The following is a 22799-nucleotide window of genomic DNA, read 5'->3' on the forward strand; positions in this document are numbered from 1 at the left end:
TCCCGTGGCTCCAGGCTTTGCCGGGCGCGCGGCGCTCCTCACCCGTGAGTCCGGAGTCGGATAATGCGAGGATAGGACGAGGGCTATTGGTTTTGAGATGAAAGACGGTAGGTTGAGAATAGGTGTTAGGAATAAACATTTTACTCCGAGGGTGTAGAGACACTGGAACAGGTTGACCCAGAGAAGTCGTGGATGTTCCCTCCCTGGAGGGGTTCAAGGCCAGGTTGGATGGGGCTTTTGAGCAACCTGATCTGGTGGGAGATGTCCCTGGCCATGGCAGGGGAGTTGGAACTGTATGATCTTTAAGGTCCCCTCCAACCCAGACCATCCCATTAGTCTATGATTCTAAGATCCTGTCAGGTTTAGGGCATTATTTCCCAACGCTGTTCTGCAAAAGGGTGTTATTTACCTTCTGGTTACAGATATTGGAGGCTTCAAAATGACAAAAGTTGCACCTTTTTTTGAAGAACCTGCTAGGCTGCCCTTTCAAAACACAACGTTTTGTGTGTATCGTCTTTTCATCACATCCAACTGAGCTGTGCACAACTACCTAAAAGTAGGAGAAAATGCAGGAGTTGGAACTGGATGATCTTTAAGGTCCTTTCCAGTCCAAACCACGACTCTATGTTTGATAAACAAGTGGTGGGCTGGTGAGGGTCTAGAAAGGTACAAGTTCATCAGACCACTTACAGTGCATTTTCTCATGCTTCTTAGTATAAATACCTTCCCCAGACAAAAGATGTGGCATCATCCAGCATTTATTTTATTTTTCCTTGTGTCCTGTTGCTGGGATGACCAAGCACTGTTTCACCTGATGTTATCTCAGGTAGTTTTTCTGGGTGTTTATCCTCAACATATGAAGTCCAACTCACACACAAAAAAATGAGAAAGTGCCTGTAACCCTTTTTATTTAACAAATTAAGGAAATCAACTATGATCACCTTCAAAATAGTTCCCTTCTGAGTTGACATACAGCTGCATATGATGCTGCCAACGTTCAAAACAATCCTGCAGATCATTTTCAGAAAGGTTGCTGAAGACCTCTGTTATTTTTGCTTTCACATCTACTATGGACAAAAAATTGGTTATTTTGAGCACTGACTTGATCTTTGGGAAGAGAGAAATGACAGGGAGCCAGATCTGGCAAATAGGGTGGGTGCTCAAGCACAGTGATGTTATTATAAGCTAGAAACTGCTTCAGAAAGCATTGGGGACTGGTGCACACTGACGTTTTCCAATTGAGGGTAAGAAAGCATTTATATGGCAACGTGTATCGGCTTGTACTAAGCGAAGCTTTGTCTCATTGTGACAGCTCAGAATGTGATCTATAATCATTTCTTTGCCTCTCCCCTTCCACTCTTTTTCCTGACCTATAGGGTTAGTCTTGGGGCTTTTTTTGTGTCAGACCTTGAATGCAGCTGTGGTTTTAGGGACTGCATTTTAAGAAGGTTTCATGGAAGAGTATGCAACTGCTCCAGAGGCTGGACCACTTAAGGTGTTCACGTTGTATTCCTTTATTTTTAGATGCATGATGTTTCTCAGTTGTGCTTTTGTGATAACAAGAAATGCCTCAGTCTGAGACACCTGTCTTCCGCATCCCAATCCAAGTGCTAAGTGAGGAGCAGTTGGCTCCTCTAAACACAACTCATCCATATTTCCAGCACACCTAGTAAATAAATAGGTTTGGGACACTTCTAAAATGCAGTAATAGCCACTTAGCTTTGAATTCATAGCTTCTAAAGGAGGAAGAAGCAACAATTTGTGTTCTTTCTTGTGCCCTCTCTTCAATCCTATGCCTCTTGCAGCTGGATGTGTCTTGTGCTCCTGAGAAGGGGGAGATGTGCGATTGAATCCACTTTAGGCTAAGCAAAGCACTGTGCCCGGCCTTCCCACTTTCCTGAGTGTTTTGCCCCATTAGTTATCAGCTAAGATATTATTCCTTATCTAGATCTATTTTAAAAGTGAACCTTGTGTGTCCCATCCATTTATCTTCAGGGCTCCAGGCTCTGGAAGCATATGCCTACAGGTCTTGACTTTGGTGTGTTTTGGATGGGAATGGCATTGAAACTTGTGCCTAAGTGATGAGGTGTAGGTGGTTTATTCTTGGTGTTACATTCCAGAGACTGCATGTCCAATTAATTTCACAGTCTGTCCTTAAATCTGTTGAGACTGCCCTGCAGAGAGAGAAACCTGAGTGGGTGGAAAATGGGGTTGATCAGTTTATGATTCAGAACAAGAAAGTGATTATACTTATCTTATACAGAGGAAGTACAAACAACACTTGGTCATAAATATTTCCAGTTTTATTATCTAGGCACACAATTAATCTGTGTGAACTCCAGCTGCACTGATTTTACTGAGGATTGCATACCATGTGCAGTCATGTTTTTCTTGCTGTAAATACCATGCATTTTAACCTGCACATTCATTTTAACACTGATTTTCTTGAATTTTAGTAGATTTTCACAGTGAGGCCTAAATTTCATTGTTAGATATATGTATACACAATAGATTTATGGCAATAGTTTTTCCTAAATCCTAACAATTTAAATGAGATTAGCTGTTTAAATTATTTTGACTGTGCTTAGGCAAGATGCGCTATCAAAACTAAAATATCTGGCTCTGAATGTTCTACTTCTCCTCCCCCCCAACTGACCAACCATAAGAAAAATGCATTAAATTATGAAAATCTGTAGTCACCTGTTAACCACCACATTGCAGGTTTAGCGATCAGAATAGATAAATTAATATTTTGAAAAGAAGATAGATTTACATCATGAACATTACTTACAGAGCAGTCCTATGTAGGAAGATTCAGGCTACCTTTTGTGATACATGGCATGACATGTCTGGAAGAGCTGAATATTTTTAAGGATACTAGAGTAATAAGTGAAATAATGTCAATATAAGAATTTATGGTCCTTAGCACCTTATCTGAGTGTTGTATCAGAAGCCCCTCTGAAAGCGGATGTAACTGCTAATCCTGTGGCTCATGTTGCAGCTTGAACAAGCGTGGTCTGTCCAAATGGCCAAAGGGGTGGAAAGTTTAAAAACAATAAGTGACAGTAACCTTATTCTCTACCCAGTGTTTCTGTTTGCACACAGGCAGGTCTACACAAACAGATCTCCCTAAGCCAGAGCAGAGCTGAGCAAGTTTTTTTCTGATAGTATTAGGCTCTGCTTCCTTATTCCAGTTACTTTCTTGATCTGGAGGAAGCTGCTCCCCAAAGCCCTCTGTGTTTCTTTTAGATTTGCAAAGCTGCTCTTTCTTAGGGAAGAACACAGACTCTCTTAATCCTGTAGTTAGTTATATATAAAAAAATAGAATGCCTGAAGTTGATTGTCTAAATTTCAGGCTGTTTTATTTGTGGATAAATTAATTTACCATTCTCCTGGAAATTGTATGCAGGGTTCTGATCCCATAGTGGTGCAAACTCAGGAGTAATTCCCCTTTAGCTAGTGAAATTAAATAGGCATAAAACTGGTTTGCATGAGATGACTGATAAGGAAACCCTTCAGCATCATTTGTACAGTGCATTTACTCAGTGGTAACAGAACTTCAGTTTCAACCAGTGCATATTATGAGTTAGTGTGCAAATACCACCACATTGTTGAGGATTCTTGGAAGGCAGGGTGACAGTTTTTACTTTAACAGGCAGGTCCAACCTTTTGATTGCATGCTGCCCCTTTTTGCATTATCAAACTAAGGGAAAAATAACTGTTGAAATCACTTGCTTGATCCATTTAAACAGAGCTTGGAGTGCCTGCCAGAAAGCAAAGATGAAGATGAATGTGAGGTCTCTTAGGTCCACCAGTCTCAGGGATGGCTGGTTACCAAATCAGTCCCCAGAGCAGGTTAAAGTGGGCTCAGAGCTGCTCAGACAAGTGATCTCTGGCTGGTGTGTAAGGCTGTGGTGGTACTCTGGATATAGCCTCTCCCTGCAGAAGTGTCTTCTGTGCGCAGAGCTGTGAGAGGAAGGGTGTTGACCTGGCTACTTTGTCTCTCCATAGTCCCAGGATCACTTCAAAAGCAAGCAATCCTTAGCCAGCTGGTTAGGAGAGTTTGAGGGTCCTTTCACACAGGCGCCACACAGCCGAGAGGCTTGGATTGAGCAAAAAGGTGGAGCAGGCTGCTGTTACTGAGACCAGAATGAGGTCTCTGACCTGTTCCGATAACATCATTTCCATGTTCCTAAGAATGCCAACACTGAATTTGTTTGACTTGGTGGCACTGCAGTTCTCCAGCAGTATAGTATAACATGCAGCCAGTGTGCCAATTCTCCTTTCATTCACACTGAGAAATTCCCTTTAAACGTGTGAGGGTGCAGCAAAGGTAATAAGGCAAAATGCATAGGGAGGGGTGTGAGGGGGCAGAACAGTTACCCAGTGGGAAAATGTTGCAAGAAGCCAATCTGCTGCTCTTGGCATAGGTGAGCCAGCAGGAAAAATGGGTTGCATGGTTCATCCCTGTCAGGGAATGGGAAAGGCTCAGAAGTACAAATATTCCTGTAGATGAGGGATGAGTAAGCAGCATGGTTTTTTTTAGACAGAATTGCTCAGGGAAACTGGTAGGTGGGCTGCACAGCAGCAATACTTACAGTTTTTTCTACCCTGTCCCCTTCCTGCCCCATGGTGTAAAAGAGGAACAGTTCGCTTGTTTGCAGAGGAACATGAATTCAGCATCACAGGAAGGAGGACATGCTGTCTAAGTGATTCCAAGGCAGGATGCAGCACAGCACCTTAGTACTTCTGGTAGCATGGAGCTCTTCTCACTTTGTCATGAGGCAGGGCTTGATGTCCTAATCTTTAATCATAATGCCTTGGCCTCTGATGTTATCTCTTGCTGGTTGGGAGTATGTACTCAGTGTTTTGATGAACTATCAGTGCTGACAGGGAGTCAATTTTTTCCTCAGTTGCAGTTTGTTTGCTTTTTGGGGACTGTTTGTTTTATTGAGCGAATTCCCTTGTAAAAATCAAATAGAAGGCAAAGGATAATTAGGCAAAAGACAGCAGTGGCTTCACTTTGTGATGAATGAATTCAGGAAGGAGAAGCAGGGAGGCAAATTAAAATACGCTTGTACACCAGTGCTTTGTAGTGTTTTGAAATAGCATAAAAACAGTGTTGTGAAAGGAGCATGCCTAGAGATTTCAAAGCACTCTGAATTTATTCAGTTGTAAATAAAAAGGATTTATCTTAGCTTTAGAATGTATACACATAATTAGGCCTTGTCTGATTAGGTTATCTATTAGTAGGATAGTAAAGAGCCATTTGAATTTATGTACAGGTGTCATTTACTGAATCATAAGTAACCTCTATATGTGTGTAGTTAAAGTTTGCTTAAGATAGCAGGGTCTTATTCTACTGGCTTCTGTCAGTACTTAGAGTAACTGCTGGAGTTACAAGGCTGAGACGGAGCCCTTCAACAACGAAATCATTGTCATACCTGTAATCCTTTTACTGACTGCTTCGTCTCTTAAGCTGCTTTTGACCCCAGCCTCTGAGAATCCTATGTCTGTGGTATTTACGAACTTTCTCATAGTACTTCAAGCTGTGCATAGGCCAGTGTAACTGAGCTGCTGCCAAATGAAGTGATGCTGTTCCTCAGCTGTGGTTTCCTTCTGCCTCCTTTGCATCAGAGCTAGTGAAAGGGAGGGTACAGTGGGCCAGATCAAAGAAAAACTGCTCCCTTTTTCTCTTTTTATTGATTGGGCTTGCACTGAAATTAATTATTTTTCAGTACTAACAGATAAGGTTAAAAATAAACCCAAAACTTATAATCCAGATACGCTGTCGTATTCTATTTTCTTTATGGAATGTACAGTACTTTGTTTCTCTTTAAAGATGGTAGATAGAAAAACATTATTATGAGTTCTCTTTTAGATAAGAAATGTATCCTCTAGAAGCCTCCACATTGTCTGAACCATGCTTCTGTACCTCTAGACCCTGTATGCTGCTGTGTCCATATTGAGTAAGGGAAAAATTCATCACAGTGATTTGTTTATACTGAAAGAATATTGATTTCATTATGAAGTTCAAATTGTTCATAAAGAGGTGTTTGAATGTTCCTATATGTAGGTGATTTTAGGGAAATTAGTATCTGGAATTAAATTTATTAAGCCAAGTTTCTGGTATTTTACATCCTGGCAGACTCCAAGAGTCTCCATAGAAATGAATGTTTTGCAATATAGACAGCATCTGTCTCGATTTTTATTACTTAGAGTAAGTATAAATAAATATTCTGTAACCTTGAACTTTGGATTATGAACTTGCATATCCTTCGCAATGATAAACTCCCATGGGGCACTCAGGTGTTGGCAGGAGGTAGAAGTCCCTTGTAGAACACAAACCCTATTTCTAATGCACAATTTTCTGATGTCAGGATGAAAAAAGCTGTCTGCTGATGTGCTTGCATCCTCTGAAAACTAGCGCTTATACTGATGGCAAGTTCCAAATAGTAACTGTTTATGATTCACCAAGTCCTGAAGCAACATCAGAAGTTAGTATAACAGGTGGGAATAATATCTTTATTTCAAAAGACCATGAATCTGGGAATATCTGTTGCTAATCCCATCTGTATAAGGCATTCCCATTCTAGGGAAGAGGCTGGGGGAATCTCAGCTGCAAATGCAATGAACTGATGAGTATTTCTAAGCAGGGAATCACTGTGAATATACAAGATCCAACATAGAAAACCCAAGGCCCTGCCTGTAACTCCCTTTATTTAACAAATTAAGAAAATCTACTACAATCACCTTCAAAATAGTTCCCTTCTGAGTTGACATGCAGCTGCATATGATGCTGCCAACATTCAAAGCAATTCTGCAGATCGTTTTCTCAAACGCTGTTGATAATCTCTGTCATTTTTGCTTTCACATCTTCTGCAAACAAAAAATTGGTTCCTTTGAGCACTGACTTGGTCTTTGGAAAGAGGGAGCCAGAGTGGGTGCACAGCGATGTTTTTAGCCAAAAACTGCTTCACAGACAAAGCATGATGGGCTGACGCGCACTGACATTTTCTGACTGAAGGTGAGAAAACATCTATATTTGACTGCACATCTACTCGTATTGAGTGAAGCGATCGAGTTGAGCCTTGTCTCACTGTGACACGTCAGAATATGTTCCATAATCATCTCTTTGTCTCTCTTCTCCCACTCTTGTTCCTGAGTTATAGGGTTAGTCTTGGAGTTTTTTGTGTCAGACTTCGTATTTCTTCAGGCCTATCTCAGCTACTCAGTTTCTACTGAACCCAGTGTCAAGTTCTTTCACAATGTTTTGGTAAGTTTAAATGTTTGATCAAGTAGGTTTTTATTCATAAGGAAGCAAACAGGTTTGAGTGTTTTTTTTTCTTTCTTTCATAAATCCTAAACCAGTTAAACCGCATTCCTCTTAGCCTGGCGTCCTTCATGAAGAAATAAGTATTACACCCAGTATGTATGCAATTTCTGGATAGAAAACAACCTGTGGTTCTACTAGCATCCTTCAACTTACAAATCATTAAGGAGGGTGAAGTGATTCATGCTGTCCTCACACTGAGGCACACTCTACTAAAATGTGGTTTGGACTATGAAAAATAAGTTCAAGACCAACCAACTCACTTTCCCTTCATGATTTTCAGTGTGACAACCACAGAATTTCCTCACACAGATAATCTTAATTAATATTTTAATTCACACACAGTTGCTAATAATTTATTGTGTTCATTAGTATCTGACTTCGTGCTTTGTTTCCTGAGATCATTTCACTTCTTGTACATGCTTCTCTTATTTAGTGAGTGTTTATGTGCTCTACAGCAAATAACTCTTACAGTGAACTTGCACATTGTTCTCAGAGATGCTGGATGAGGGGAGGGAAAGGGCGATGAATTAAATACCAGGAAAATTTTGTAGCTTATTTACAAGGCATTAATTAAAAAATAAAACCAAACAAAACAGCAGCCTCCCTGTAGCTTTAAACAAAATTTTTCTTCTACTTTGAGTCTGATTCAGGATCGGGACCTTATTTTCACACATCCATCTAGTGTTCATAGTCTGTAGCAGTGCATTTCAAATACTTCCCTTGCCATTTTCTGCCTACCAGTAATTTTCTGGAGCTATTTAAGTAGCTTAAATTTTAATCCACAGGTATTTGGAAGAAGGATGAATCAGTGGTCAAAAACCACGGCTCATTAATTTTACTTAACAGCAAAAGAATAAATAGGTCAGTATTCTGTGCATTATTTTACTAAAAGGATAGTCTAACTGCTGTGTAGTTAGCATTTATAGGGTACTTGAAGATGTAATTTGTTGTACAGGACTAATGTTGTGTTCATACACTTCTACATCTAGCTATGCTTGGAAAGAAATTATTAACTTCGCATGAAGTCCTTTTGGGTTTCTGGTGCACTGTGAAAGAAACCAGGGTGGTACTCAGCTGACAAAGTGCGTATGTGTGTGTGGGCTACCTGGCTAGACCCACTGCTACAAACAGGAAAGCAATAGCCACATTTGAAGATCAATTTTTTCGTACTAAAGTGGGTATCTGAAAATAGCTCATATGAATCATTTGTGTCTGCTTCTTGACTGCAAAGGTTTATGGTGACGGGGCCTGATGTGGACATCTGTCTTGCAGATAACTAAAGTTAGGTGAGAGGAGTCTCTGGACCAGACTAGTTCAGTATTTTCTGGAAGTAAACATAAAGGCTGCTTAAAAGGAGTCAAATAAAAGCCTGGGCTGGTTGACTGAAGGGACTGACTTAAATGTAACTTGAAGAGAGTGTCTATGCCATGCACATATATACCTGGATCCAAGCATGTTTGACATAGTGAGTGTAAAAAGGTTGTTACGCTCTTTTTATTTGCCCTCCAAGTCTGTGCTTTTCTGTCTGTAAAAGCCTACCAGAATAGGGTCCTAGAGCAAACCTATCCAGGCTTGAAGCTGTATCAGCCTGCCCTACCTTCCTTTCAGTGAGCTCTGACCTTCTCAGCCTCTTGTGCTGGTCAGGGGTGTGAGTGGTATCTCTGAAGCTGAGTCATAGTCTCATGTGCTCTGTAGTAACGTAAATACAGAGCAAATATAAGATCTTTCTTACTACTTGGATATATGGCAGACAAAGCTCTGTCCAGCTTCCCCCACGCTAAACTGATTGTCTTCTGCTGAGAGTCCTTCTGGCCCCACAGAAGCAGTTGTTCAGGTCATCAGTGGAACTTACAAGCAGCTACGTTTTGGGCGCCCAGTGCTGAATGGCACACTTTACCTCAAACATTAACAACCTGTTTCCTTCCAGGGTTATCTTTGCATGTACCACTCTGGCTCTTCTCTTTTATTTTCAGGTTTTTGCTAACCTTATTAGAGAAAAAAAAATGAAAGTATTTTTCTCAGTGTAGGATTGTGTTGTGCTCCTACAAGGCTTTCTCCAACTCCTTCTCCCAGGATTGGTTTTCCAGATGGACCAATACAGGTCTGTGCTTCTGAGGGTCTCTCTTCAACCTTTTCCAAATTTCTCCTCTGCTACATTTTCTGCTGACTATACAAGCAGCTGTCCCTCATTTCCAGCTTTTCTAGCAAGCCTCTCCTCTACTGGAATAGGAACTGGCTAATACCCTTCTCCACATGCAGGGAAATTTACCCATCTGCAATGACCAAAAGGGGGTGAATATAAGCACTGATGATAGCCTATGCAGCGTGAGATCTCTAAGTTATGAATCAGATCCATGTGTATTGGGAGGAACCACAGCCCGAATACTCAGAAGTTAATGAGTTACATGTAATTAGAACAACTGGGAAGGATAAGCAAGGATACTTATCTTTATTCCATAACCTTCCCTCCTTTGCTTTCCAAACTACTTCAATAGTTTTGGTGTAAATTTTTTCTATTATTATCATTATCATTATCATCATCATCATCTTGTTTTCTCTCTCATGAGAGTCTTTTAGTGGCATGGTTTGCATGGCCACTGCCATCTGTCACACACTGTTCTGTCCGAGGAGAAAACAGTGTACTGCAGTCACATACATTCCTTGCTTCAACTTTAATGGGTTGTCTGTTATGTGCCTACACTGGAAAATGTTCGTATCTGAGAAAGCAGAAATGGAAGAAGTGTGCCTTTCACAAGGAGAGCCTTGAAATTGTCCTTGTTTTTGCAGAAAATTTGTTTTTATTTCTTCAGGTCCTGAGAAAACTGTCTTTTGGACACGTGAGCTTGCAGAAAGCTCTGGGACTCCTGAGCAGTTGAGCTGAGATTTCTTTTTGGATATACTGACAATGTTTTAGATTTCCTCTGACAAGCTTTAAAAGATTTTCGAGACCTAGAAATTGGCTCACAGTGGGAAATAAATTCCTCAATTCACATGCCAAGCATCCGCCAACTCTGTATTCACATTTTTCTGCACATTTTTACTTAAGTCTTTTACTGAATGACTGATCATCATTGTTGGCCCTTTCATCCGCCAATGGTAGAGTGCCCCACGATCTCAGGGAATGTTGTGGGACAACTGACATAAAGACTTCTGTTGTATGAACTTGGGAAAATCAGCATCTCTTGCTAGAAAATTCACTGCTGAGAGGTTAATAAAATAGCAAAGGTGCGAAACGCCTTTGGGGAAAAATAGAACGGGATTCATGACTGGAATGTGTTTCCAAAAAAACTTTAGTTATATATGTTTTTACATTTACAATAAGACAAAAGTAATAATTGGCATCTGACTGCTTTTAAGAAGTTACAGCTACTTTGTAAAACACATAAGCAAAGACAAATGCCACAAAAAGGAAGATATATAGTGAAATTGCATCATATGAAGTTCTGCAGATGCTCCTGTGCTGTACTGCATCATATCAACGAGGAGCTATAGCCCTTTTACTGCCCAACATCTGTAGATCTCCACTTGATTAGGCACAGGACTTCCATGAGATTTAAGCAGAGGTGTAGTGCCAAGGATGTTAAGGACCTTAGGGATTCAGAACTCAGAAATGCACATGATTACAGCCAGAGAGAGTTTTGTGTGAGTGACTATGCTTTGGTAGGCTGCTACTGCTGTGTGCAAAACAAGGCAATGTGAGTTCCTGCTCCCACCCACCTACTGAAAATCAACTGAAACTTTTCCTCCCTGTGTTGAAACATCCTCACAGAGAAACCTTTCCAGGCCAGGAGTGGGTGGGGACCAGAGCTGCAGTCAGGTGCGCTGTACACAGCAGGTAGGCAGAGAATTCTTTTGCAATTTGCTGTTCTCCTTCACCACACAAGCATAAAACCAACCCAGATTAAGCTATTGCTTTGATCTTGCTCGTTCTTTCTTACTCATGTTGAGTAGATTACATGTGACTTGAATAAATAATAAATGAGAGAGGAAGAAAATAAATGGCAATTCATGGCTTTTGTACCTGTGCAAGCCTATTAAAGCAAGACAATCTAGGGCAATGCTTTCCAAATAACCATAAATTAATCCCTTTCTCTGTGTTATATTTACTATATTAAGTGTCATACACAATGCCAAATTGCATCTCTTAATAACTGTTTCAGCCAGTTGAATTACAGCTACAAAATACTTTAAGACTGTATGTGAAGCTATAGAGGTATCTATATATTCCTGTGGCTGTGGTCATGAATGTGGCACTTGATTAGTCTAGGTGCTAGTATTTTTTTAAAGCAATTCACAGATTAAAAGCAGTGAAAGAAGTGGATCTGCTTAATGCCTATGTGACATTGTTTGAAATGCTTGAGGAAAACATGTTCTCAATGGGTTATATTGATTGCATAATAGTTTTTATTAGAATTAATTTTTAAAGCATTGTATTTACCATAGATATCTGTGCCTTCTGTGTGTTCTGAACCTGGGGAGAGCAGCATGATGCTTGCACTGAGTGAGATGACAGTCTTCAGAATACAGAAAATCATAAAGCCCTGGCTATCCAAGAGCAGGAAGAACACTGTAGTAGCTTTGATGTAGCAAGATCTTGGGCAGCTGTCTTGCATTCACTGTTCACCTACAAGCAGATTATCAGGAGACTGGTAGACCTCCAATTCAAAAGGGCAGTCTGAAGGAGATGTAAGAAGGGACAGGCTGCAGTGGAATAGTTTAGAAACATTGCCTGAGTTTGTAGGGGTAGCCGCAGGAAATCCAAAGCCTAAATGCAGTTGAGACTTGCACAAGAATCGCAACAAGAAGAGCTTCCACTGCTGTGTTAGCATAAAAGAGCTGAGCAAGGAAAACACGAAACCATTGGTGAATGGAGGAGGTGATGTAGTAACAGCAGACACAGATAAAGCTGAGGTACTCATAGGTTTCTTTGCCATCTTTACCAACTATCTATCCCATTCCTCTGAGCTTAGAGGAAGGGTTCAAAGAGAACTACCTACAGTAGATGAGTGTTTAGTCAAGGATCACTTGAAAGAGTTTGACCAGAAAACTCCATGAGACCAAATGGACCACATCCAAGGTGCCAAGAAAACTGGTTTTATGTCTCCTCAGGGCCACTTTATCACCTTGGAAAGGTTATGGAGATCATGGAAGGTTCCTAATGACAGTAAATATGTAAATATTGCATCCTTCTTAAAAAAGGCCAGAGACGATCTAGGGAGCTATAAACTGATCAGCATTGCCTTGGTCCCCACGGAACCTAAAGGACTGAGTCCTCTTGGAGCATGATTCTGGGCATATGAAGTAGAAGAAGGTGACTGGGCACAGTCAGCATGGATCTAATAAGGGTAAATCATGTCTGACGGCCTGACTGTGTTTATGATAAAACGGCTGGATTTGTGGATTAGGGGGGAGCAGTTGATGTAATTTACCTCAAATTCAGAAAGGCTTTTGACACTGCCTCCAACAGCATTCTTGCATCCGAGTTGGGATGCTGTGGTCTGGATGGGTAAAAATTGGTTGGGCTGAGAGGAGAATAGTTAATGACTTGTTCTCTACCCAGAAGACAAGTAGAGTGCTACAGGGGTTTAGATACTGGGACTGTCCTGTTTAACATCTTTATCAGCTACCCGCAAGGAAGTGACGAAGTCCTCTTTTCTCAGGTTTGCAGATCACACCAAATTGGACGGAACACTGGATATGCTGTGGACAGGGCTGCTGTAAGGGCAAGGAATGAGCCAATGGGAACCTTATGAAATTCAACAAGGACAAATGCAAAGCTTCCCTCATCTGGGAATGCTGAACCCTTGCACCAATACAGGCTGGGGCTGACTGGCTTTATTGAGAAGGCCCTGGGAAGTACTGGCAGGCAGCACACTGCCTGTGCATCAGGAGTGAGCCCTGGCAGCAGAGGGGTCTAATGGCATCCTGACTGTGCTAGAGGAAATGCAGCCAGGAGCTTGAAGGAAGGGATTGTACTCCCACTCAGCACCTGTTGGACCACATCTAGACACTGTGTCCTTTTGAGCTTCCTCAGTGTAGGAAAGGAATTGAAAAACTGGGCCAAGTTCAGCTGCCTGTTGGAGTGGGAGCCGTGTAAGGAGGGACTAAAAGAACTGGGTTTGTTCAGTCTGGAAAAGTGGCTTCAGATGGACCTGATAGCAGCCTGTCAGGACCTATGAGGGAGTCTTCAAGAAAACGAAGCAAGGCTCTTCACAGTGGTAATTGGAGGGAGAACAAGAAACAGGAGGCATAAATTGAAACAAGAAAGGTTCAGCCTGGGAATAACGAAAAGAACATGGAAAAAAAAATGCTGGCATTGGGTAAAATGGTTTACGTATTGAGCTTTAACAGACCATAATTCCTGAATTGCTGGACACCATTTCCTGTGCTCCGGGCTCCATCCACTTCTTGTAGAAACCCAAGGTATTTTACCCACTACAGTGGATTCCCACTGGTTAGCAATGAAACCTGTGATATACCTCAAATTCTTAACTAGAAAAAGGATATTTTTTTCTGCAAAGCATGTAAAATATTTGAGTTAGTGCTGCTTCAAGCTTGTGTCCCCGTGGCATGGTGCAGAGCTGTGTGGATCTACCTGTCAGGTTTCCTAAGCGGGATAGGCTCATTTATTTGGCTTGGTCTGTAAGTTAGGCTTCTTGGCAAAATTTATTAACTCGGACCCAGTGCTGCAGGAGTGGGTTGCCCAAGCACCTGATCATTTAAGAAAGATGGAAGCTGGTGTAGTAGAAGATGAGGAAGATGGAGGAAGTGGGCAGTCCCAGGTTTTGTACTGCAGAAACGCAACACAATTTCGTCACTCACTTCCCTCAGCAATGCAGCTGGAGACTGAGACAGTCATTCCTTCCTGTACATGGAGCATGGTCCAGGACTGATTATAACTCACGGTCTTCTAAGAAGGACCAGAGTTTCAATTTAGAAATGTATTCCCTAATTTTGTATATGAAGGAGAGTGCTTGGTCCAGTCTTGGGCAGAGCTTGATCCTGCAGCTCTTCCAGCTTCTGTCATCTCTGAGATTTCTCCTAAGGAACAGGAAACTGGCCTGTTCTTCGTGATTGTAGCACTAAGGACGTGGATTTTGTTGGCCAATGGTCTCAGTACAGCTAGAGGGTTCCAGAATCTAACCCCCAGTCTGGCAGGCAAGTTCTGGTGACTTTGTGGATCAGAAGTAAAGATGAGGTGTGGAGAGGGTATTAGTGTGATTGTGCTTACCCACAGGGATGTTGCTATGCTACTTCTGCATGACTAGTGAGAACTGACCTGCTGTGAGGGAGGCTAGCAGCCCTGGGCTTTAACTTCTAAAAGGCATTACTTTTCCTCAAGAAACTTTGCCTTGAATTAGTCATTAATTCTCTATCATTACCCATTAATGACTCTAAAACCAAAGTGTTTTGCTTAATGAGTTTATTACTGTAGACCTTAAAAAGTGTAATTCTGCTTGATTTTGGGGACTATCAGTTCCTAGAGAGGGAATGATTCAGGATGAGTTATGTTGTGCTAAGTGAACCTGTTTGCCCAAAACTCTTATGGCATAGTAGGGGAACAATGAAAAGAAATGTGATCCCATGCTTTCATTCATGGGTCTGAATAGTTCCCTAAAGGGTGTGTGGCAAAACAGATAACTTACTGCTGGTAGCAGCAACTGGTTTTCTGGAGGAACCAGAGGGAGACAAACTAGATTACAATAACGATACTGAGTCTCAGAGTCTCCTGGGGTGCTCCTGCATTGGTCATTTCTCAGAGATGACTTTGGAGTCAAACTAACAACCAGCTAAATGGTTTGGAGGATTTTCCTGTTGAGGGTGAGGTTGAGGAATTATGACTGTTGTCTAGTTGCCTTTGCAGTGCTGTACATGGCAGTGGAAGGGAGACTTGGAGCTGACCCTCTGCATTACTAGCTGGTGGCATGTCCAGCTCTTCATATACTTACTCAGAGGAAGAGCATGTGCAAGTGGTGCTCAGAGTGGCCTGCAGGGTACACTTGCTGCATTATGCCTGGTGCCTAGCATTCTCCTTAGCTTCCAGATATTATTCCTTTATCTTTAGTGTCAAGTGGGAAAGAGAACCTATTGACCTTCATTGCAGGGGAGGCTGAGGTTTCTCTTGATATCTCCTGCTGTGAGGGAAGGTGAACTATGACTAGGAACAGACTCACTTCTGATATCAAAGATATGAAAACATAATCCATTGTGGGCATGCTGACAAGCAGATCAGAGCAACCAGGCACTGACACCAAAACTTCACGCTTACTGCTCACAATGCTTATTGCTCAGCATTTGTGGAGAGTCCTTCTGAAGTGGCTGATTAAGTTGCTCAACCACACCTGAATCTGGATCCTTGGAGGATAAAACCTGTTCTGTAGCTGGCTCCTGTGTCACAAAGGCACAGGTGATTTAGATTTAGATGTCAAACATCATTGGCTACTGAGTTAGAGAGTTAATGTGTTCCTAGAATCACTTGTTAAACCAGCAATGCACGTGGGTATAGCTGATACTACATGTGCCTGTTTACAGCCTACAGCAATGGTGGTGTTTCCTTTGCCTTGTTCTCTTTGCGCTAGACTTTTCTATGTTTTTCACAGATTTTGGAGGACATCAGAGGGTAGGACTGCTCAGTCTATTCTCAGGTTGCCTACAAACTGTGCAGGCTTGCATGGAGAATTGCCATTGCTAGGTTAATTCCTCACACTTCAGACCAGCCAATGGAGTGGGAAGCAGAGATAAGCGAGTCCTCCCTGGCACATCAGGCAATATTAGGGAGAGACAGCCAAATTAAGGAGAGTATAACAACCTCTAATCTAAATTTGAAGCTGGCTCTGCTTTGTGTGTAAGATTCCACTACATCACCTGCAAAGATCTCCTCCAACTGAAATTACTCTACAATTCTAACAAAAGAAGTTTGGTTTTTTTTTTTCAAAAGAAACTGCAAATCTGTTCCCTCAGCTCTGAATTCACTAGGGGAATTACTGGGACTTTCTGTGCAGGTAAAAGATGAATAAAGATCACACTCTTTCCTTCTGTGGACTTTGAGAAGTGCATCAGTAATTAGTATATCAGTGAATTTACTATTTCTGGCATTAGTGAAATCATATTCACTTCTCCCTGCTCTAATTTGCCCGTAAGTTACAGACAGAAATACCCACTCTAAATTGCACATAGATATGAAATAAAAAAATCCAGCTGACTGGATGTCCCCTGCAGACCTGTGCTGACTTCATGGTCACTGCCATCTTCACAGTAGTTGCTCTTGCTCAGCCAGGTGAAGTGAAGGCTGGTTTGAGCCCTGTCCCTGGTTGTCTGCGCTCCCTACAAGGGTGAGTGAGGATGGGTTGTTGTATGTACAGCAGATGCCAGTCACATTCTGTGGCACTTTTATTTCCTCTTTTTGAGAAATTCACAGACAAAATAGATGGTTACTTGGCACTCGGAGTCATTCCACTCTCCTGTGCTGAGCATTTCCACACAGTCCTCACGGCCAGCTGGGTCATGAGGCTCTCCTTCCTTCCAGTTACTGTAGTTCTGCAGTGGACTGTTGTCTGCGTACACAAACTGTCCTTCTTTTTCCATGTCGTTCAGCCCAATGAAGGCTCGAAAGAGGCCGCTGTTGGAGATGTAGTCAGCAATCAGGGCATTGGTTGCCTCATCTTTAGGCATGGCGAGTGTTCCTCCTCTGTCTCTGCAGTGGGCCAAGGCTTCCCTGTAATTCTTCTCTTCTTTCACGATGTAATAGAATTTCTCGTCTGTCTCCCTGATACCTGCTATAACTTTAAAGGGGAATAATTGCTTAGTGGCATTTCAACAGATATTGAAGGTACTTCTGTTCCAGTATGACAATGAGATGATTTTTACATTAGAATTAATAAAAGGGAGAAAGAAAAAGTATTTCTACCACTGAATTTGTGATGAGGTGGGAACAATGAGGACTTGATCAGATACTGATGCTAGTGGGAATGAAAAGCACCTTAGGACAAGAACTGTTTGGTCCTGATTGGCATTTGTCTCTCATGACACTTCAGTTTTACCATAGGGATATCTAGTACTAGTCCAATTAAGGCATACTAAATGGACAAATAGCGTTGTCTAACTCTGGATTATGCCTATTGCTTTCCATTGTTTTGAATACAGACTGTGAAAGAGTGTCCTGGGATAGAAACTCAGTGGTATAGATAGCTTTTCAGCCCCTTTCCATGTAAAGTCAATATGACTACTGAAAAAAAGACATTTTAAATACAGCCTGAGATTCAGAGCTCCTGTAGCCGCTGGCATTGACTGGCAAGGAAACTGTGGCTGCTCAGCAGCTTTAAAAGGCAAACTTCTCAGGTAGCATGTGTCCTAGTGAATTAAGCAGTGCTAAGGAGAATAGAAGCAGATAGAAGTTGATTGTCCCTGCTGATGGACTGCTGAAATGGTCCTGAGCACAGCTTTGGCCTGAGGCAACTAATGCTTTCCCAGACAATTCAGAAGTTACTCCAGACACCTTTTGGGAGTTAGTAGAGGACTACTCCTGATAATATGGCATCCAGCTTTGTAGTATTTAATAATACAGATGAGGGCTGATCTGTGCTAGTTGTCTGCAATCTGAAACACATTTAATTTTCTGATACAGACCCAATCCTAGAAGTGGTTGTGGAACCTTCTCAAAGCCTCTGCTATGCCAGGAAACATGCTTCTTTTTCCTTGCAGTGGGGGCAGTTTGCACTGCCCACCTGACAGTGCTGCCTGCAGACATGGCTTCTTATAACCCGTGTCCTGGGGTGCAGGTCCCTTGTTACAGGAAAACGATGCTGGCACTGGGGGGAGCACTAGTAGTACTGTGCCTGCAGCCACCCTGTCCAGCAGAAAGATCAAGTGGTTCCTATGGCTTTTCCTGCCTCCCTGGAGCAGACGGCAGAGACTTTTTCCTTTCATTGCCTGTGTGGCCGCAGAGCCCAGAGGCAGTTAGCAAGCTGTGTCTTGTGCTTTTCATTATTCTTACTGCTGTGCTTTCTATAATGTCTGTGTTGTTTTTGCTTTTATTCATCTGCTGCTTGTATCCTTACAGATGTAAAACTGTAAACTCTTTTCTGTGTGCTGTCAGAGTGCCTCACACAGCAGGACCCTCTCTCTCTCCATGGATGCTTCCATAGAGCAGCAATGGTAGAAGAATAGCAATGATAAACGTTATAGGAGCCAAATAAATCACATCAAATACATAAAGATCCTTACCATTCTTTACAAACTTGATGGATGTATTAAGACGAGCAACATTGATATTCAGTTGTCCAACAACTCTGCGGTATCTTCCACAGTCACAGACTGTGCCTGATGCAATACAAAGGACAGAGGATTTATCTGTTCAGGATAAACAGCCAACCTGCATGGAGGGTCGACTGTAGCCCGTTTCCAAACCTCCTGAAGGCTTGGCCTCAACTTGTGGAGAGCAAGTCTCATCCTGTCCCACTGGCTATACTTCTCTTGATCTAAGCACTTATTATTTTGGGTCTGTGCATTCCCTTGCTAAGTGACTTAAACATCCATACTTTAAAAAAACACGGATAGAAGAATTTGCCATCTTCTTTCCACCAATCAGTGTAGGATTTGGATGTCCTCTGCCCCTCTCATTATCAATTCCATCTAGTTACAGAGATGTGGTTTAATCATGCTGATCACAGAGTTACATGTGAATGCCAAAGGTCTGCCTTTGTATCCACAGGGAGCACTGGGCCTCCTAATAGAAACAACAGTATCTATGAAATAAAGGAACTGCTGTTTTCTCAGTGAAGGAGCTTTGTGAGTATGCATAGAGGCGGGACTGGCAAGACTTTGGTGGAAGGACCATGTTGGTGAACATAGCACTATGAAACAGCAGAAATAGTCAATACCAACTCAAGTAATCAATATCTTTCAAGCACTGATGTCTCAGTTATGTTTTTGCTAGGAAACTGAAATTTGACTTGGTATTGGATTTTTTTTGTTCCTTTGGTATTCAGGAGAAGAAAATCTGTTGCTGATGATTTCCCATTAAGAACCAGACTGGTATTGCATATGAAATCTCCTAAAAATGAGCACAGCTACACATTGAAGGTGGGAAAACATTCAAGGTCATTAGGACTGAGAAGAACTTTCTGGATCAGCAGATCCAAATTCTTCTCCTGTAAGCAGATGTGTTGCATTTGTTTGACAACAGATTATGCTCTGTTTAAAATTGTTTCTGTTTATTGTCCCATGCACCTGTCAGGAAACTCTTAAAGGATTTAATTCCTTTGGCATTCAGAAATCTTCTAGTTTCTAGTATAAATATACTCCTGGCCTGTTTATGTGTTAGTTTTTATGATATCAAATACTAGCCATTAATTTTTATAACTCTTCTCCATATTTTGGCTATGTTGGTATCTTCATAGTCATGCCTTACCCAGCCTTCATTTTGCTAAACGAAATTTTTTCAGCACCTTCCTGTTCACTCACCTGTTCTCAGGTTTGTTCATGGGCTTCAAAATACTGTGAAACTGCAGACAAACCAACTCTGAAATCAAAGACATTCTGCAGACAAAAATGTGTAGCATACCTGCTTTTCCCTTTTTTCCAGAAACCCCCGATAAGCCTTTGGCTCCTTTGTCACCTGAATAAAGAGGAAAATACATTCTTAGATCTCAGGCAGTGCACAATGTCAGGGGACCTGTTTAATCATATATTAATGGTGTGCTTCTGATAGGAAACCCTGATGTGCTGTACTGGCAGATGTGCCAAGTCAAACAAACCCTGATTAATTCTGGTGTGTAGAAGTGAGGAGAACCCTTTAATAGCTAACTCACTGATAACAAAGGCATCTTGTGTGCTGCTGGTTCCTGGTACCACTTACTTTAAATATAAACTGTGCAAAGATCCTGAGAGGCTAAAAAACTCAGGAAATCTGTGGGAGGTGAGACCTGGGTTCTCTCAGCATCTTGCAGGACAGCGTTCTTCCCTGGGTTCAGTAGTTCCATGATGGGCTGAGGCAGCAGATGAGGCTGATGTGCACAAAGCCACAGAATTCATGTGGGCGACAGACTCTGTGTGCAGGCAGCAGTTAGCACCTGCACAAAATGAGGTCAGTAAGGAGCAGTGTTTCCTTTCAGATATAGTTCAAGGAAATGTGATTTATTTTCATTCAACTGCTTTCCTCTTCTATAAATCATAAAAATGACAGGAATACTTTTCCAAATGCCGTGCTACTATGTAAGTTTAGCTGACTAGCTTTTTAAAAAATCTCAGCTGTAATTTGGATCAGAAACATCTGGACTCTATCTGAAATTCATGTCAGCTCTTCTTTTATGATTTAAAACCTTCAGAGGTCAAAACCACTAATGCTTGCTCTGCGTTGTTGATGGCAGTGTTTTGATATCCTTTTTCCTTTGTATACTTTTGTATTTTTTAAAGAATTTAGGAATTGGCTGCCATTTTAATTAGCATTGCTTGACACTGCACACATACAAGCCATAATTTCAAGGTTGTTTCATTAAGACTTTGAATGTTTAATGGTATACTTAAACAGTGACTTAGAGACCTTTGCCTCTGCAAATAAAGAAATAAAATGAGGAAAAGTAGAATGGGACAATAAATTGTACATTCGTGTTGCGGGAGAGCTTGATTTAAAGGCTCAGAGCATTGGTTTACTTACAGATAACGATAAGCAATTTGTGGGATTCTTAAATTCTAGTCTTCTTTGGTAACTGAAGATATCTTAGGAGATAACTATCTGTTTTTTAGTCATCTAGGAACTTCTGAAAATAAGCCCCTAAGGCCTAATCCTTTTGTTCTTCTCTGATACTGAGGCTGGCTAGAGGCCATCAAAGGTTTATTAAAAACATTAGCTTGAGAAGCAGAGATTGCTCCACACACTCACTCACATGCCTGGATTGGTGGTCTGGTTTGAGACCACAGAGTTCCCCTGGGGATGGTGGAGTCCCTGCTCAGAATTCAAGGAAGATTTCCTTGTGGCAGGTGTAATATTCCTTCTTAGGTAGCTCTTTAGGAACAATGGAAAGGAATACCTGAGCCTCTTCTCAGTTTAGTAGGGTATAATTTTATGAAATTATTGTCCAGGTAGACTTGGAGTCTACCTTGATTTACAAGTAGTTGTCATCTGTAGTTACACAAGTACTTTCTTAAAACTACTGAAATTCTCTCCTTACTAAGCTGTCCTGTGCATTGCTGCTCATATGTCCCACAGCAGCACAGATGGCAGAATACTGACTTAGGCCTTCAGCATCCAAAGCACAAGTTTGGCTTTCTCTTTTGGAACGTTCAGAGGTTTTCTCTAGAAATCCAGGCTCGATTTCTCCCTTCCTCTTTTACCACAAAAGAAGATTGATAGCTTAACTCATAAAGCAAATTATTCTAGCCAAGTAAGTCTGTTATGTCACATTTGGGAAATAAAAGAAGAATATCTCAGCTCTCGTCACCAATCTTTATGCATAACTTTATTTGGAGAGCATTGGTCACAGCCATTATTTGATATTACTCCATACCTGGACCTCTCAAAAAACACATATTTACCTTTAGACAGATGAAAAAAAAAAAAAAAAAAAGAAAATTCCCAGGCCAGAGCTTACCCTTTCCACCAATTGGGCCAATTTTCCCAAGCATTCCCTGGTCACCAACATCCCCCACAGGTCCTTTGTTTCCTAAGAGAAGCAAAAATGAGGAGAATAGTATGGATGATTTCATTCCTTTCCCAAGGCACTGTTAGGTATCTACTCTTGCTGTTCTTCCTGAGCTTGACCAGTTCGTGTGTGTGGCAAAACCAAAAGGACTGGAGCTCTGAGGAAGGTTGTAGGAGGACAGCGCAGATCTCTGCTGCTGTGGGACACAACAGTAGGGCATTGTCAGGCACCTTAGTAGAACTGCCTGTTCAAATGCCCCAAAACATCACATTTTCTTACAGAAAATACAAATTAAAACTGCTAGTGAGCATTCAAATATTAATTTTACTTCACTGCAGACCAGGCCAACAGCAGGTTTTATTGGTTTTTTTTCCCTCCACCCCAGAAAAAAGACTTTCCTTTTTTCCTTGAGGTAAAGTCTTCATGGCTTTTGCTGTGAATGCTTCTTAAAGCAGGAGTGTAAATAGGGACCTGTTGTTTTGTTGTATGTGCTTTTTCAGTCCTCAGACCACCAAAATAATGGATACTTTTTTAATTGGTTAATAGTGTAAGTTCTTAAACCAGCTAATGATGACAGCTCAGTTTAGGGAATCTCAGTTTGCACACTGAATTTGACTGAATAATCATTAAGATGCTTCTTAAATGATCAGTTACCGATTCCCTTGTAACTTTCCTGATCTTTTTAAGGTAAGAGGCAAAGTCATATGACTGCATTTAAAAATGGATTTTTTTTTTTTTTTGTAACAATAATAACAGGATGATTTCAAAGTTTCTATAAAAGTAAAAATTTTCCTGAGTATTCTTAACTGCTGTCAAGGAAGAAA

The 22799-nt window shown here is 41.4% G+C and overlaps 1 protein-coding gene across 2 annotated transcripts in view; it reads right to left on the minus strand.

The window, feature by feature from the left end:
* Positions 1–5: 5 nt before the first annotated feature.
* Positions 6–22799, minus strand: part of COLEC10 (collectin subfamily member 10) — a 36441-nt gene continuing 13647 nt past the window's right edge. The window contains exons 3-6 of one of the 2 annotated variants that reach the window (XM_009568761.2): positions 21925–21996; positions 19899–19952; positions 18560–18655; positions 7–17118 (exon numbers count right to left, since the gene is read on the minus strand). In XM_009568761.2, coding sequence (XP_009567056.1) covers positions 16727–17118; positions 18560–18655; positions 19899–19952; positions 21925–21996 — 614 coding nt within the window. In that variant the 3' untranslated portion in view covers positions 7–16726. Of the gene's footprint in view, positions 17119–18559; positions 18656–19898; positions 19953–21924; positions 21997–22799 lie in introns of both variants that reach the window. The other variant, XM_054059363.1, reaches the window with a different exon arrangement.

Source organism: Cuculus canorus, chromosome 2, assembly GCF_017976375.1.
Source record: "Cuculus canorus isolate bCucCan1 chromosome 2, bCucCan1.pri, whole genome shotgun sequence".
Taxonomy (NCBI): domain Eukaryota; kingdom Metazoa; phylum Chordata; class Aves; order Cuculiformes; family Cuculidae; genus Cuculus; species Cuculus canorus.